This window comes from Hemitrygon akajei, unplaced genomic scaffold, assembly GCF_048418815.1.
Source record: "Hemitrygon akajei unplaced genomic scaffold, sHemAka1.3 Scf000057, whole genome shotgun sequence".
Classification (NCBI taxonomy): domain Eukaryota; kingdom Metazoa; phylum Chordata; class Chondrichthyes; order Myliobatiformes; family Dasyatidae; genus Hemitrygon; species Hemitrygon akajei.
The window spans coordinates 524,681-543,099 of record NW_027331943.1 but is presented as its reverse complement, the minus strand read 5'-3'; the positions used below and the strand labels follow the sequence as shown (position 1 = coordinate 543,099).

At 45.5% G+C, this 18,419-nt stretch overlaps 1 protein-coding gene across 1 annotated transcript in view; it reads right to left on the bottom strand.

Moving 5' to 3' along the window:
• LOC140721524 (NACHT, LRR and PYD domains-containing protein 3-like) overlaps window positions 1-18,419 on the bottom strand; it is a 42,369-nt gene that overhangs the window by 14,995 nt on the left and 8,955 nt on the right. Inside the window, exons 2-6 of the mRNA XM_073036338.1 lie at window positions 16,548-16,715; window positions 5,598-5,687; window positions 4,827-4,993; window positions 620-791; window positions 456-521 (exon numbers count right to left, since the gene is read on the bottom strand). Of these exons, the coding sequence (XP_072892439.1) occupies window positions 456-521; window positions 620-791; window positions 4,827-4,993; window positions 5,598-5,607 (415 nt within the window). The 5' untranslated portion in view covers window positions 5,608-5,687; window positions 16,548-16,715. The remainder of the gene's footprint in view (window positions 1-455; window positions 522-619; window positions 792-4,826; window positions 4,994-5,597; window positions 5,688-16,547; window positions 16,716-18,419) is intronic.

The window sequence follows — 18,419 nt, the reverse complement described above, 5'->3', positions numbered from 1 at the left end:
GAAATTATAGGCTAGTTAGCCAAACGTCAGTGGCTGGGAAGGTGTTGGAGTTTCTTATTAAGGTGGAGGTTTCGAGGTACTTGGAGTCTAATGACAAAATAAGTCAAAGTCAGCATAGCTTCTGAAAAGGAAAGTTATGCCTGACAAATCTGTTCTTGGAAGACGTAACAAGCAGGGTAGACAGTCAGTGGATGCGATCTACTTGGATTTTCAGAAGGCATTTGATACGTGCACATATGAGACTGCTGAACAAGATAAAACCATATGGCGTTACAGGAACGATATTGCGGAATGGCCGTCAGGTAGGAGGCAGCCAGTGGGAACAAAAGGGGCCTATTCTGGTTGGATGCCTGTGACTAAAGGTTTTCCCTGGGGTCAGTATTGGGACCGCTACTTCTCACATTCAGTCTCTGAGAGTGAAATAAAGACTTTGAGATATCTGTTCCATCACTTACCTATCAGATGTCTGGGCACTTCAGATAAACCCCGCTCAGTGTCCATGTAGGCGAACTGACCGTCACCTGTTCAAACAGATTAACCTGCATGAAGTCTGTTCTGTGTAATACTGTAAATTCATCAGCATTTACATCTGTAACACACAGTGTATTGTTTACCGTACCACGTTCCCGTATTTCATTCAGTATTCTGCTCAGCTTCGGTAAATGGTGATGTAGTTTCACAAAGGATTCCCACATCACCCTCCGGGCCCCGGAGCCCTTCTCCATCACCAGATCCAGGAGGAGTCTGGAAGCGCCCGATCGGTTTCCCTTCTCCGCGAGCTCAGTCACGCCCTGTAATGAACAATGGGGAAAATATTAAGGGGCGGAGGGATGGGTGCAAAACTACCCTGAACATGGTCTGACTCAGCACATACTGCTCGCCAGAGATAACTAACTGCCATTGAAGTGTTCATAGCAGGAAAAAGATTTTTAAAGAAGAGAGCGAGGTCAGTCATTACCTTCTGAATGCCAGAGATTGCGGGGAATCATCCACCTGGCTAGTTTTAAACAGAGCACACATAGCGTGAGTGAGCCAGAAATAGAGTGGGGAGTTGAGGCTTTGTGTCAGAGAGGGTTCTGTGAGGAGAGGTGGAGGCTTTAGGTAGATTTTAGATAGTATTTTCCCTTCCTTTTCACGATTAGAACAGTGAGAATACCAGGCAGGATAGTGGAATGCTCTTCATACGGGGTGTGGCAAGGCAGGGAGACCTTCAGTGTCTACACCTTCAGGAATTGCATCCAGCTGCAGCTTCTGACAGAGTGTGCTCAGCAATTGGAGCTGGAGCTGGATGAACATAGGATAATTTAAGATGCTGAGAGGTTGACGACAGGCTTTACAGGGAGGGAGCTATACCCAAGGCGCAGGACACAGGTAACTGAGTCACCATCAGCGGGTGGGGGGGGGGGGGGAGGGGTGATGGGCAGGAAGGGGATAGGCAGCCACTGCAGGAAACCCCTGTATAACAGGTAAACGGCTTACAGTTGCGGGGTATGACCTAGCTGAGGAAAGCCACGGCGATTATGACTCTGGCACTGAATTTCGTTTTGTGATTCGGAAGGGTGAACTGCACTAACAGGGGAATTCACAGGTTAGAAGATCCGACAGGAGATTCTTTTGACGAGAACAATAATTCTGGATGGTGTGCTGTCACGGCCAGTGATATCTTGCAGCGAGTCTGAAGCTTTCTTAGGGGCGTGGTCAGCAGCCGGTGGTACTAATGACAAGAGTAGGAAGTGTGATGAGGTCCTGCAAAGTGAGTTCATGGAGGGAGATGCTAAGCTGAAGTGCAGGACCTCCAGGGTTGTGTTCTCGGGATTGCTACCCGTACCACGGGTTACGAGAGAAGTGGGCTCATACTGTGAGTTTTATTTTAAGAGCGCCTGAGTGAGTCGGGACGATGACATCAGTCACAAGTTGCAGCAGCCTGCTGCAGACTTAAACCCATGGGGAGTGGGAGAGGGGGAGAGAGAATGAACACACAGTTAACTTCTGTTTAATTTGTTTAAGTTACTATAAGTAGATACTAATAAAGAGAGTGGTTTTAACAGTAAAGTCCGACTCACTGTATAATCTATTGCTGCTGGTATGTAACACACGTGCTAGTGAAACCTGTAAGAGGACAATAATATAGTCTAACGTGTGGTTGATGAGATGGTGCATGATCGAGGGTTTGGATGTTTGGGCTCTCTTCCAAGGAAGTTGGGGCTTGGACACACGTGATCGGTTTGCACCCTAACTGGAGGGGGATTGATACCTTTGCGAGAAGAGTTGTTAGCGCTGAATGGGGAGGAGGAAGTGTTAAACTTGAATTAAAGGGGTCGATGAAGAACCAGAGTGAATAGTGGAGTGGTTGTATGGGAAAGATGTTGTTAAGCCGACATACAAAGTCAGGAAACTAAAGGATAAGTATCGTAAAACATTTTTTTCCGAAATGCGTATTATTGCAATGCAAGGTGTACGGTAGGAAAGACAGATCATCCAAGTGCATGTATCAGCACGTTGAATTACATCATTGTAACCGTTAATGTGATTCGGTTGGAGGAGGTGCAGGACTGGCAGCTCAGCATTCCAGGGTTCCGTTGTGTTAGACACGATTCGATAGAGTGGGAGGGATTACAGATGGAGGGGTGGCATATCTAGTCAGAGAAAATGTCACTGCATTGCTCAGACAGGACAAACTGGATAACTGGTCCAATGAGACTACATGGGTGGAAACTACGGAATAAGAAAGGGATGATCACATGAGTGGGATTATATTATAGAGCACCCAATAGTCAATGGGATTTCGAGGAACAAAATGTGAAGGGATATCACAGAAACAAGAAACACAGGAATCTGATGTCAGACAATTAACTTTCCATTTATTGACTGGCACTCCTAGTTAAAGGGCTGGATGGGATAGTATAGGTCAATTTTCTCTAGGGAAGTTTCTGTAATCAATATATTCTGATCACAACTGAAGAGACGCATTCTAGAATTCCTATTAGGGATCAAGACTGCAAAAGAGACAGAGGTGTGTGCAGGGGAACACTTTGGATCTGCTGATCATAATGCCATTAGTTTACAGATCATTATGGAAAACGTGAGGTCTGGTCCTCGGGTTAAGGTTCTAAATTGGAGAAAGGCTATATTAAAATGTACCAGAAAGGATCTGACGAAAGTAGATTAGGACTGGTTGTTTTCTGATACAGATGTGCTTGGTAAGTGTGAGGCCTGCAAAACTGATATTTTGAGAGTACAGAGTTCAAATGAACAAATGATTAGAATGAAAGATTTCGAAAGTTCCTGCCAGAATACGATGGTGATTGATAAGTTCGTGGCCTAATGTAGAAGGAGTCAATTTTAGAAAACCTAGCACATTTATTTTTCAACATAGTCCCCTCCTACATTTACACACTTAGTCCATCCGTGGTGGAGCATATGAAGTCGGCGTCTTGGACCTCCAGAAAGTGTCCACAGCAGGGGTGATTGATAAGTTCGTGGCCTAATGTAGAAGGCGATGTTATACAGCTCTCGTTACATGCATGTGCAGTTCAACTCTTCGAGTGATTATGCTGAAAGTTTGAAGTTAAGAACTCATCTCCTTAGGCCAATCACCCCTGCTGTGGACCTCTTCTGGAGGCCCAAGACAACGACTTCTACAAAGAAGGGATCCGTATGCTCCACGATCGCTGGACTAAGTGTGCACATCTAGGAGGGGACTATGTTGAAAAATAAATATGCTAGGTCTAAAATTGACTCCTTCTACCTTAGGGCACGAACTTATCAATCACCTCTCGTAGAGTTTGATGAATATAGCTAAGTCAATCTATGTCAGGGTCACTGTTGATTTTCTCCCGGGTAATATCTGGTGAAACATAGAAGGTTCACACTTCACTGCCAGGCTCCGTGAGAGGCCCAGTGTCAGCCTACAGCTGGAAACTGGCAGTGAGGAGCAGACAACAACTGAAGGACCATTGTGCATGTTTGACAGACCAAAGTCAAATGATACTAATGCAGAGAAATAACTTTTGATTAAAATTGTCAACTGTCTCGTGTGGAATGCTAGGGTTAGGGATAATGTGTGGCTCTTCACTAAAATTCAGTCTGGTGAGCAATATGTGAATGTGCCCCAGTAACACGAGGAATATTAGAAAGGCGTTTCCAGGTAATTCCGAGTTAGCCGCAGATGCTTGGACTATTTTCAGTTGTATTATTTTGCAGGTCCCAGTGTTAACAGTATATGCTGTGGTAATTATAAACTCCAAATGGAACAGTCACAAGGAACAGAAGGTAACTGTTGGGATGTTGGGACATGTTGAGACATTTTGGGATATTTGATCAAATGCAAGAGAGTCAGTAGTTGAAAAGAGAGACTATATTCAGTACTGCCTGTTCAATTGACGATGGGATTGAAGATAGACTCGAGAAATGAGTTGAGAATTAAGTCACTATATATTTGACTTTTGGGAAACCCGAGGGTAATCAACAGAGTCTGGTGATGGCCATTAAGCTCGAGCATTGGGAAAATGATGTGATGTCAGACTGAGTGGTGTAGAGTGGTTCTCTGTCCACTTGCAATGTCCGTCAAGTGTCACATCACTAAATTCACCTCTCAATCATTGTCTGTAACTTAGTCTGTCTAAAAGATAATCTGTTCAGAAATATGGACAGAGACTTGTATTGGTTAATAAAAGTTCAGGGTTTCTGCAAACGAAAATACTTTTCTTGATGTTGATCACAAGCATTGCAGGATTTTCACTGCCCAGAGGTGTCGTTACACCGGTTCTGTCGGTCTGTGATTGATTCAGTAGAATCTACACTCAGTCTATGTTCCTCCCACTTACGTGATACTCTCGCCCGGTGAAGTGATCCTCGGCCATTAACATGAAGCTGACTCCCTCCACACCCTCCTCAATCGCCTGCTGCAGCCGCTCCATGTAGAATCTCGTCAATCGGAACAGTTGGTGATCCTCACAATTTGCCAGGAAGGCGGAGATTGCGGAGTTCAGATCTGTAGTCAGTCATAGAAGATAAAATAGTAGAGTGTACCATGTGTATGTGGACACGATGCCAATTTAAACCAATCCCATAATATAACCTTCCTTAACTCGGCCACAAAAACAGATACCGGGAAACTCCCCTCACCTCCATTGAGCAACAACCCGAAAATCCGGGGAGAATTCACACTGCCCTTCCAAAAGCGAAAACACCATCTATTTCTCTCACTGGCTGTCGGAGGCATTTCCCACATCAGGGCGTACCAAATACTGACAGAGATTCTGTCTGTTCCCTGGACTGTTACATTGCCCGCTCTTGTATTCCTATCTGAATTTCACGCACACCCACTGCTTTTTTTCAGCAGCTCCTTCTCCTTTCACTCAGGTGAGGATCTGCATGGTGAGCGGAGTGATTCGACCATTCCCTTTGTTAGGTCCCTGCGCTGGACCTAGTGAATTGTTCCAGTGTTCAATGTCGCTTTACCAGTACAATCAATGAAGGAAGTTTTGCTGTGTGTCCTTTTAGTGCCTAAATTTATCCCTCTGAATTATTGACGATTTGACTACACGTGTACCAGGATGACAGAGTTTTAATGAGAAAGAGCCCAGTGAGCATACCTGTGTCCATTCTAACTGACTGTCATTGATTGATTGTCGTCAGTTTGTCTGCCGTCCGGGTAGAAGAAAACACCTCCTGCTGGCGATGATCTAAATTACACAAATAAAAAACTATGAGTCAGGTACTCTGTTCTTCAAATTTAAAACGCTTTTGTATGGTCGCTGCTCAGTCTCCTACAATCCAGGGTGGAAAAACGTAGAGTGGCCATTCCCTTCCCAGAATTGAGGCCTTCTGGCCCTGACAACAGACTCGAAAATCTCTGCACTCTTTCCACCTTAACCAAGCCTTTTCAAACATATAGCGGTTAGAACTATAATTTGTACTGCAAACACGGTCTCACCAACGACTTATACAACAGTCCCATACAGGTTAACACAACGCTTTATAGTTCGAACGACCCGTTTGGAATTCCCGCCGCTCCCAGGCGCAGAAGACATCAAAAAGAGATGGCAGGAATACACAGAAGAATTGTACAGGAAATAATCCAACAGCGAAGACACCTGTAATGACTCTCTCGTCGATCTAGAGCCGGACATTCTGTAAAGTGAAGTCGAATGGGCGATAGAAAACATTGCCAATAATAAGGTTGCAGGATGTGACAGGAGTCCAGTTGAATTGTTTAAAACTTTAAAAGGTGATGCTGTAAAAGTGTTGCATGTAGTTTGCAACATTGGCCTTTAGACTGGGGAAAAAAACATTTATACTCCAATTCCCAAGGACCAACAGGCTCCGGGACAGCTTCTTCCACTAGGCAATTAGACTAATTAACTCACGCTGATTTGAGTATACTCTGTTATATGGACTGTTCAATTTATTACAAATTATTATAAATTACTTTGTTTGCACATTGAACATTTAGACCGAGACGTAACATAAAGATTTTTACTCGTCATGTATGTGAAGGATGTAAGAAATCAGTTCAATTTAATTCCATTCAATTCAAACTTACACATCGTGCCTTGTACATTCACATACAAATTAGTGACATGAATAGTGAATTACAGAGGTGTCGACACTGACACACACATCCCACTTGTCACAGGCCTCCATTCGCTAAAACCATCTTCAATCATTTCCCTCTGTTTCTTGTCCTCGAGCCCGGTGTGAGTCCACCTCGCCAGCTCCCCGTGAAACCCACGTGACCGAACCTTCCCGATCAGCTGCCATGCGGGATCTTGTTACAGACTTTACCAAAGTTCAGATGATCAACATCACTGCCCAACTTCACCCAAATCCCTAGTGAACTCTAAACAAATCTCCAAAATACTTGACAGATATGATACCCTATTGGACAGTGTAGACGATGATTTCCCCATAACCAATGCCCAACCGTCCGGGATTTCAGCTTCACTGCAGACTGAGAAAATTCCGATCCCAGCTGCAGAATTACCAACCTGGACTGAAGCCCGTAAACTGCCAATTCCATATCATCAGAGACACCAGCCCAATATTATCACCCATACAAAGACGCCTTGGTGCCGGCAATTTGCCGTGGTGTTCCTGCCATTTCCTATTCACAAACTAAGGTGGAACTGGAACCTAATGACCCTCTGCCGGGGCCAGTGCTCAGGCTGGTTCCCCGGTCTGTATAGAGGATGCGGATACACTTCAGCCTGACCCCAGCAGCTAAACCGAACAAATTTGATCACAATCTTACTGCTGTGTTGGATCTTGCCCAGCACAGCTGGCTGCCATGTTTCCTGCAGTGTAGCAGGAACAAAATGTAAAATTATAAAGTAGAAAGTGCCGGGAACTCAGTACATCAGACTACATCTCTGTGTAAAGGGGGTTTCTTCTTTTTCTTTGTTATTGTGTATGTAATCAAAATGGCTTCTTTGTTTTGTTAAAAGTAGGAATGCTTCTTTGTTGCGAGAGAGTGCTGGAAGCTTGTTTGGGTTAAAATTTACTCATAACGAGAATTGTATTCCTTTGTAAACCAATTGGGATTAATGTTGTTCTTTCTTCTGAGTCTGTAAGCTATTGTTTGCGGACTTTTGGGGAGATCGGCGCGAGGTGGTGAGAGAGAGAGAGAGAGGACCCGATGCTGTAAACTGGGCGAGAAATGGACCCCAAGCTGGGGTCCAAGGTCAGGAGGTACCCCGAGGAGAGGAGACGACGATAGATGTGCTTGGTTAACCACTTCGGGTGGTCCTGAGCTGCGAGTCGAGGAGTTCGGAGGGGATCGAATGGTGGCCAGAAGACTTCAGTAATTGAGCTCCAACGGTTGTACACGAAGTGGTTTGGACTTTGAAAAGTTTGGCGCCTTTTCTTTATTTTTCTTCTTCATATATACTGTATCGTTAGTAATCGCTTAGTATAGTAATCTTTATAAATTGTACTCATTTAATCGCATATGGTGTACTGTCTGTGTTTTGGGTGAGGCGGGGACATCACACTGCATCCACACAAGCTGGCTACCCAGTTTGGCGGGGCCGAAGGCTGCTCCCCCTGGACGAGAACGAGCTGAGCGAGCCTGAGGCGACCCAGGGGGTTACATCTGAACGGACAAATGGTGGAAGACCCAGTTCCAGAACCGAGACTGTCCAAGATGCTGCCGATCTGCTGAGCGTCTCCAGTATTTTCCCCTCCTTACTTTAAATTTCCTGCAACTGTAGTATTTTTTCCCTCTTCATTTTAATGCACAGATAGTAACTGATTGCCACCCTAGACTGTAAATACCATCCCACCCCAAACAATTTGTTAGTTCTGAGTTCATTCTGACCCTGGCGTAACACATCCCACACAGTCAATGCTCACAGCATCCTTTCCTCCCACTATCACTCTGTTACATTTGCTCCCGAGGCCACTGTCTCTACACTGAGAGGCGGTGACCACAGAGCGATAAAAACTGCAACACTTGCTGCAGCTCTGACGGGCCGTTACCCTGGAAACAGAGGAAATGGCTCACCGAAAATAACCGAAAAAGGAAATAACAAACTCAACATAAGATGTTATGAGCTCCATTATGACAAAGATTAACGCTGCAGCCATTTTATAAGAGTGAGACTAAAGTTGAAATGGCTCCTTTTACCCTGCCACGTGATTTGTTCAATTAAACCTGTGGTAGTCCTAACTGTCAAAATCCTGGGAAAGATGCAAACTAAAAACTTCACAATGAAGACAAAGTTTGAAACAGAGATTGCTGAAGTATATCATTGCAGCAATGGGCTACAGGCTGGGCAGACGTTGAACAAGATGGTTGATATATATCACTGAGCTGGTGGGTTACAGACTGGACAGACATTGAACCAGATGGGCAGGGGATGAGCAGATGGAGCCAGATGGGAGAAGGGGATCAATGGCGATCTCTGATGTCACTCCCGCAATACACAGATCCTGAAATAATAGTACATACTGGTAGATAACAGATTCCAATATAACAAAGCCAGAATAACCAATAAAAACTTTGGTATACGCCCTTTTCTACTCTACACACTTTATCAATTCACCGCAGAAAGTATCCCATCCCGATACTTCACATCTTCATACGGCTACTGCTCTTCCTTTAGCTGAATGTAATAACGGAGAACTGTGGACACAGCTGAGCACATCATAGAAATTAACCTCCCCTCCATGGACTTTGTCTACACTTCCCACTGCCTCAGTAAAGCAGACCTTGTACTTCAAAGATCCCCACAACCTGGGACATTCTCACTTCTCACCCATTCCCCATCGGGGAGAAGCTACAAAAACCTGAAACCATGTACCACCAGGCTCAAGGACGGTTTACATTCTGCTGTTCTAAGCAAACTGAATGTCCCCAGTGCGATAAGATAGACAGCTGACCACACTGTTACTTGAAGTGACCTGACACTTTCTGCATGGCACTTTCTCTGGAACCATAATGATTTGTAATACTTATTGTTTTACCTTGTATCACCTCAATGTACTGTTTAATGAATAGACGTGTGTAGTTGGTACGCAACACAAGATTTCCACTGAACCTCTATACGTGGCAATAATAAGCAGATTTCCCATTTTAATGGTGTGGAAATTATTAGACAGCCTGGGTTGCCGGGTTGGATCTTCTGCAGGGAGAGTTAACTGAAGTGTAGAAATTATTTTCGGAGCCCGGACACACGGATGTAATTATCGAACCCAGGTATCGATCCAGGTGAAGTTTGGATCTGCTACAGGTTCAGATGATCGGGATAAAGTTCCCGGGATACATCACAATGGATGGGTTCAGTCCCGGCCTCAGCACCTTAACCCACCCCTAGCGGCAGCTCACCTTGGGAGCTTCGGTGTGAAGGTCCCACAACCCGGACCCACCCAGCAGGTTCCGCCCGGGATGCGGTGGAAGCCGGCTGTTCAGGGAAATAACGGGAATCACTGCCCAATGTCGCTTGGGTCCACTCAATTCTCACCTACGGGATCTCGTTGGTCTCGCCCCACAGGGAATGATCGTTCCCCCGGCTTCCCGCCCCAGGAGGCGAGGTCACTCTCCTGATCGCAAATGCACAAACGATCCGCCGCATCCATCCACAAGAAATCGCTGCCCATCCCAGGAATGAGGGTTTTGCAATGTGATCGTGCGTCATAGCGCGGGGGCAGGGCCTCAGAAACAAACCTGCAGATGCTGCCGATCTGCAGTGAAAAGGGAGCTGGAGCAGGATCGTGTGATGGGTGCGGGGTCTCTCATTTAAAGCAGTGTCTCTGCTTCTCGCTCCTCACACGCTGCCTGATCCACCTGCCACATTTTCCACTGATCTTTTATACATGACAATAATAAACAGATTTCCCATTTTCATGGAGTGGATATTATTAGACAACCTGCGTTGCCGGGTTGGATCTTCTCCAGGGAGAGTTAAGTGAATTGTAGAATATTTTTTTCTAGGAGCCCAGATACATGGAAACAATTATCCAACCCAGACATCAATCCAGGTGATGTTTGGATCCACTACTGGGCCAGGTGATGGAGATAAAGTTCCCAGGATACATCTCAGTGGATGGGTTCAGTTCCGGCCTCACCACCTCATCCCGCTCCTAGGACCACAACGCCAGGGGCTGAGCGGCGGCTGAACTCAGGAGGTTCGGTGTGAAAGTCGCACAACCCGGACCTACCCAGCAGGTTTTGTCCGGGAAGCGATGGGAAGCCGGCTGTTCAGGGAAATAACAGGAATCACTGCCCAATGTAGCTTGGGACCGGCCTCAATTCTCACCTGTGGGATCTCGTTGGTCTCGCCCCACAGAGAATGATCGTTCCCCCGGCTCCCCGCCTCAGGGGGCGAGGTCACTCTCCTGATCCCAACCCCACAAGATCCCCCACATCCATCCAAAAAAAAAATCACTGCCCGTCCCGTGACTGAGCATGCGCAATGTGATCGTATCTCATAGCGCGGGGGCAGGGCCTCAGAAAAAAAAACCTGCAGATGCTGCCGATCTGCGGTAAAAAGGGACCGGGAAACAGGATCGTGTGATGGACCCATGGTCTCTCATTTAAACCCGTGACTCTGCTTCTCGCTCCTCACACACTGCCTTATCCACCTGCCATATTTTCCACTCATCAAATTAACATCAGCTACGTTTTTAATTTTTCTCTCTGTATCATTCCCATCCCATTCCTGTACCCCCAAGGTCACAGAAATACGGATTTGATTCCCATTACTGTCTAACAGTTGATTCAGACCCAAAAAGGAATTGTGCAGTTTTCATTCAAATCACTTCTATGTTTACCAACACTAATTTCTATTCACATCCTCTGGACTCACTGGACAGGAACACTGAAAAATCAAGTAAGAAATGGCAGGAGGAGGCCATTCAGCCCCTTTAACCAATGACAATATGATAGCAGCTCTCCCATCTCAGCCACATTTCTTCCCAATCCACATTGACTCGATCCCTTCAGTCTCCACCCATCTCCCAGCCTCTTTATTCATTGAGGGTGATCATTGAGTCTTCACCGCCTCTGTGGTGGGGATTTACAAACATTCACTAACCCTGGAGTGGAGACATTTCCCCTCATCTCAGTCCGGGACAGTCCACCCCCTTTTTCAGAGACTGGGATCCCTGATTCAACCGATAATGATGTTGTACATTTCAATGTGTTCACCTCTCAGATTTGTGTTCACTTATCACATTTGATCTTTCTTCATATGATGACCCCACCACTCCAGGGATCAGTCTGGTGAATCTTCATTGCACTCTCTATAACAAATACTCTCTGACGTCTTTGTTAATCATCTGTGGAATTAAGGTTCCATCGACTGCAGTTCGAATCACTCACCTCCCACTCCTGTCCACCTTCCCACCTCCCCCTTCACCCGGATCCACCTATCACTCCCCAGCTCGTGCGCCATCCCCACCCCTCACCTCTTTTCTCTGACTATTTCCCGTCTACTCTCAGTCCAGAGGGAGGGTCTCGGCCCGAAATGTTGACGGTCCATTTCCCTCCACAGATGCTGTCCGACCCACTGAGTTCCTCCGGCAGTTTGTTCTTTGGTCTGTATAACCCGTGTTAGTATGGGGAGCGGGATTTTACACTATATTCCAGGTACAATCTCAACAAAGCACAAATAATTGTTAAAGTTATTTTCATTCTTATACCTAGTAACTCTTGCAATAAATACAATGCACCTTTGTCCTCTCTCCCTACCAACTGCACATCAGTCCATCCACATTGAATGACACTCAGGATTGCGGTCTGTCCTACAGAAGTGTGTGATTTCACATTTCCCACATTGGGCTCCAGCTGACCTGTTGTTCCCACTCACTTATTTTGCCTCCATAATCCCGAAACCTCTCGACAAAAGACACAGAACATTGAACAGTACAGGGCAGGAACAGACCCTTTGGCCCACAATGTTGTGCTCAATCTATTCAGTTAATCAAATTGCCAACTAAACTAATCCCTTCTGCCTATACAATTTCCCCTCACATTCATGTGTCTATCTAAACAACTCTTAAAAGTCCCCGATATACCTGCCGCTATCATCACACCAGGCAGCACATTTCACCAAACCACCACTCTGTGTAAAAAAAAACATTTTCCCCTCACATCTCCTTTCAAACAACCCCCCTCACCTTAAATGCATGCATCTTGACCTTGACATTTCTACCCCGGGTAAATAGTTATTCTCTCTCTACTCTATCTATGTGTCTTGTAACCTTATTAATTTCCATCCTCTTACCCTAGCCTGCGTGGGTCCAGAGAAAACTGTCGAAGAAATCTCATAATCTTATACACCTCCATCGTCTCATTCCTGCGCCGCTCTGGAGAAAACAACACAAGTTTGTCCAGCCTCTCGTTATAGCTCATGCCCTCTAATCCAGACAGTGTCCTGGTAAACCTCTTCTGTGCCCTGTCCAAAGCCCCGACATCCTTCCGAGAATGGGGTCGACCAGAACTGTATGAAACACTTCAGATGTGGCCTAACTCAAGTTTTATGAAGCTGCAACATAACTTCCTGAATTTTGAATGCAATACCTTCACTAATAGAGGCAAGCATGCCATTTGCCTTCTTAACCACCGTGTCAATCGGTGTAGCCACTTTGAGGGAGCGATGAACTTGGGGCTCCAAGATCCCTCTGCTCATTGACACTGTTAAGGGTCTTGTACTTAACAGTATATTAACTCTTTATAATTGACCTACCGAGATGCCAAGATGATCTTCACTATTCAAATCTCAGAGTTTTCGCAGGGACTGTTGAAGTTATTGACAAGTGTGCATGTACAGGAAGATGCAGGTACAGAATAGCACTGACTTGCAGCAACATCACAGGCAAGTACATTCAGATAACACATGGAACATAATTTATACAATTCTATGTCATTATCAATATAGTAATACAAGTTTTATATCATTAACAATATACAAATATAAATATGTTGTGTCAATATTCATAAATATACATTCTCTGCCATTAACAATGTACAAATATACATTTTTTTCAAGAACAGACTTGGAAATGTTGAATTTTGTCCCTCAGCCAAATTGTTGACACAGTTTGGGAAAAACTAGGCTCCAATCAGCGGGCCCTACTACACCCACTGGGACATCCTGCAGACCCAAGAAGAGTCTGGTTATTCCTTCTCATTAAATACACAGACAACAAGAATAGGAGCAGGCCACTCTGCCCATCCAGTCCATCCTGTCATTCAATTGGACCCAAGAATGGTCCTCCCTTGCCCCCAACACCACTCCAATCCACTTTGCCCAGACCATTAGACCCACTTGCAGCTCAGTCTGCCAGTGCTTGCCCCCCCCCCCCCCCGGAAGTGGTGAACATCTCTGCTCGCCACCACCGTGGACTCAGACATTTCCACAGACGAGCCCCTCCTGTCCCTTCCCCACTGTTAATGGGCTCCTTCCCCCATCCTGCTCCTGGATCCAGCACTGGAATAAACATCCTCTCGGACTCCACCCTGTCCACCCCCTCACACACCTTCTTTATCCTCTCAGCAAAATCCCTCACACTCGCAATTCTGCCGAGAACCCTCCCTATGGGGCCAGCATCAAGCCGATGAACGGAGCGGTATCCTCCTACCTCTCAGCAATACATCAGACTCCGGCCGCAGAAGTCGCTTCACAAACACCCCCAACTTCCCTCGGAGTGAAGTGGAAATAAATCAAAAAGCAGGACATTTACTTGAGGTTTGTTCCGCTTTGACGGGGAGTTCGATGCGAGAGCGGGAGATGAAAGCAGCGGTGGTAACGCCCTCTCAGCTGCTCTGCCTCCGCTATTGGGTATAACCAGTGATAAACATGGCTTCACACCTATGTGAAGAGTGTAACTCCTCTGTTGATTGTAGGGTGGGGTGGGGTGGGTGGGTCAGGTAATTGTTACCTTAGCCGGTAAAGTTCGACCGTCTCAACGCCAGTGTGACGTAAGGAACTGCACACGTGACGTCAGATCCCGTTGTGGGGAAGCCACACATGACATCAAGCATGTGGCGGGGTTATTAAACTTGAACATAAAGTGGTCAATGATTATATCATAAACAGAATACATGATAAATATAGATGTTTTCAGTCAATATCAGACTTGTAAATATTGCATTTTGTCCCTCAGATAAATTGCTAATGCAGACAAGGATCATCCATGCTCCAGGTGTCTGTCTCCACAGCACCTAGTGGGACAGCCTGCTGGCCTAAGGTGGTTCTGTTTACTCCGTTGTTTAAACCCAGACACGTTAAACAAAAGACAGCCACTGGGTCCCCCACCCCATTGTGTCATTTAGTATGATCGTGACTTGCTCTCAAAATCACCCCCACAGCGCACTTGCAGGGCAACACTTTACCAGCGTCCGCTACAAATATACTGAAGCCTTCTTCGTCCTCGCCACTTCAGAGGAGATAACCCACTCCCACCTCAAAGCGTCACCCTTGCAGCTCCGCCAGCTCCTTGGCGAGGAAAAGTGACATTAAAAAAACGACTTGTCGTATCTTTCCCGGGAGTCGGGTTAGGAATGCCCATATCCCCATTGGTTGGTATACTAAATTGGCATTTGCTATCACCAATGAGAGACAAGTAAATTTCACGTCACTTCACGAGACATACCGGGCACACTCAGCATGCTTGAATCGTCTCAACGTCAGCCCGGGAGAGCGAGGGAGACGAAGCTCCGCAAGTGGGGCAGTGGGCGGGGCGGTGAGCTGGAGCGCGCGGTAGATGGGGAGACTGTAGAGTCAGTAACAGGGAACGGGAAGCGCGTCCCTCGGTCCCGTACCGCGCTGGCCAGTTCACCGAATGAGTTATGGTCGATCTGCAACCCGCTGGGGTACAACATTAACACACAAATCTCGATGTATATACTTAATCAAGGTAATAATTCTTTTCAGTTCCACAATATAATTGATATGCAGAAGTTGTATTGGCTTGCACTAATTAAACTGCCAGAACTTTTCTAATCAACACAACAAATGCATAAGTGGACCACTCAGCCCTCAGAAACTACTACTGATCCGATTTAAACTTTCTTTACGCATTCCCCCATGTTCATCTCGATAAACTTCAGCCCCACTCTTTATAAAGAAACTGGGCTTTGAATGGAATCACAGGCTTTGCTTTCCCTGGTCAGTGAGTATAAAGAGATCACAACTCCCGCAATTAAAAGCGGCAAAAAATAGGAGGGTGAGAATGGGAGTGAGGGAGGAAGGGGAAACTGTTGCTACATTTCACTACATGATGCCCTGTCCACAGCCAATCCTTCCAAAGTGTCTCTTAACATTGCATCTACCTTAACATCAACTCCTCCATCACCTGACCGAACACGCTGCTTCCCATCCCGAAATCACAGAGTTTAAATCGACCCCGGCAGCTCCAGCAGTCCTGGCTGCAAGGTCATTCGTTGATCTGAAGTACAGATATAACCCGCGCCTTTGATCCATGGTCAGATGGGAACATTGCAAAACCTATTTCTGCTTAATCACATATTCATAGGTTCTGACAATTTACGTAGAAAAATACTTGATGACTAGAGGGTATGTAAATTTAAATTATTCGTTGACATTTGCTAGTTAGGACTGAATGAAATGTGGTGCCGGGACATTTGGTTTCAAGAGGGTTTGCTCTTAGCAGAGGCCTGCACGACGATACACTCGAGGACAAGTATATCATTGCAGCTTGCAATAGACAGAGGAGTCAATGACATGTTGCTGTAGTTCATGGTAATTCCTCATTTCTGCAATCACTACAGCAGGAAACAGTTGCAACGACTTATAAAGGGAAGAAATTCTCAATGCGTTTTGAGATTATTATGACCTAACACAGACAAGCAAAGAAACATCAGGAGTATCACGTTTGAATTGAATTGTTTGTACGTGTTAATACTGGGAATGTGCGTAGCTTCACGGAGCTGATGCTGACAGTACATTAGATCTGGAGTGATTGCAACTTGTATAACTGGCACTTCTAGGTTTATTCAGTCTCCCTCCAGCTATTTCCTACCTTGCTTGGTACAGAAATGTAATGCCTAAAGGACCAGTGTATGAGTAAATGAGACTCACCAAACTTTCTCCTGACTGAATCAATGGAATCTCCGAGTCAGAAGGGTTCTCTCCAGTTGATGCTCTCAGTCCTCGGGTTGGTTCACTGTTGCTGATCCCTCGTCTTCAGTTGTGGTTTGCTTCCAGTCGTGGAGTTTTCTTCCAATAAACCTCTCAGTGCAGATCTAACTTTAACCAGACAGATAATGAAGTATGTTACTAATACAAACGAGAACAAAGCATTAACCTGAAATTTAAATATATCATGATGCGCGTGAAGAAATCTGGAACTATCCCTCACACTTTACAAAGCCTGACATGGGATGCAAAGGAACACACACGAAATGCTGGAGGAACTCATCAGGCCAGGCAGCATCTCTATGTCGACTCTACTCTCTTCCATAGATTCTGCCATGCCTGCTGAGTTCCTCCAGCATTTTGTATGTGCTGCTTGGATTTCCAGCATCTGAAGATTTTCTATTGTTTGTGATGGGATGCAAAGAAGTCATCACTCAGTCATGGTATAAGATAGAAGTCATAATATACAGGAGTAGAATTAGGTGATTCGGTCATTCTAGTCTGCTCCATAATCAATCATGGTGGGTTATTTTCCAACACTGTATTCTTGCTTCCCTGCTATAATTCTCAGCCTATTTAGCAATCCAGAACATGAATATACCAAACGATCAACTCCATCAACCTTTATAGACAATAGACAATAGACAATAGGTGCAGAAGTAGACCATTCGGCCCTTCGAGCCTGCACCGCCATTTTGAAATCATGGCTGATCAACTACTATCAATACCCGGTTCCTGCATTGTCCCCATATCCCTTGATTCCCCTATCCATAAGATACCTATCTAGCTCCTTCTTGAAAGCATCCAGAGAATTGGCCTCCACTGACTTCCGAGGCAGTGCATTCCAGACCTCACAACTCTCTGGGAGAAGAAGTTTTTCCTTAACTGTGTCCTAAATGACCTACCCCTTATTCTCAAACCATGCCCTCTGGTACTGGACCCTCCCAGCATCTGGAACATATTTCCTGCCTCTATCTTGTCCAATCCCTTAATAATCTTATATGTTTCAATCAAATCCCCTCTCAATCTCCTTAATTCCAGCGTGTACAAGCCCAGTCTCTCTAACCTCTCTCAGTAAGACAGTCCAGACATCCCAGGAATTAGCCTCGTGAATCTACGCTGCACTTCCTCCACAGCCAGGATGTCCTTCCTTAACCCTGGAGACCCTTTGTGGTAACAAATTCCACAGATCAACCAACCTTTGACTGAAGTAATATCTCTCATCTCACTTTTAAAGTGAAGCTTCTTTATTCTGAGGTAATACTGTCAGATCCCAGACTCTCCGCCTAATGAAGGCATCCTCTACATTCCCACTGCATCCAGACTTGTTGTTATTCAGTTGGTGTAAATAATCATCCCCGCCCTAACTCCACATCCCCCACCACCAACCCCCAACCACCATCCCTCTGAACTCCACTGAACACAAGCCCAGGGCCATCAAATGCTCCTCGTGCATAATGCTTATCATTCCCCAGATTATTTTGTGAATCTTGTTAGCAACAACTGTACTGAATACATTTCCGGGAAAAACGGGACAATTGGGACCAGGATAATGTACTGGGAAAAGCTTTGGTTTATTTACTCTTCAATCATGTCAAACGAGCGCTGGTGCACTGGTCGATTTAAAATGAGATTTAAAATGTTCCAGGGTGAGTGTAATAAAGAGAAACTGGAATCACTAGAAACGCTCAGCAGGTAAGGAACAGCCGTGGGGAGAGGGACAATATTAGCGATTCGGTTTCCTGACCTTTCGTCAGAATGGATTCAAACATCATCCAGGTTTTAGTGGAAAATCTTGGGTTGTTCTCCATGGAG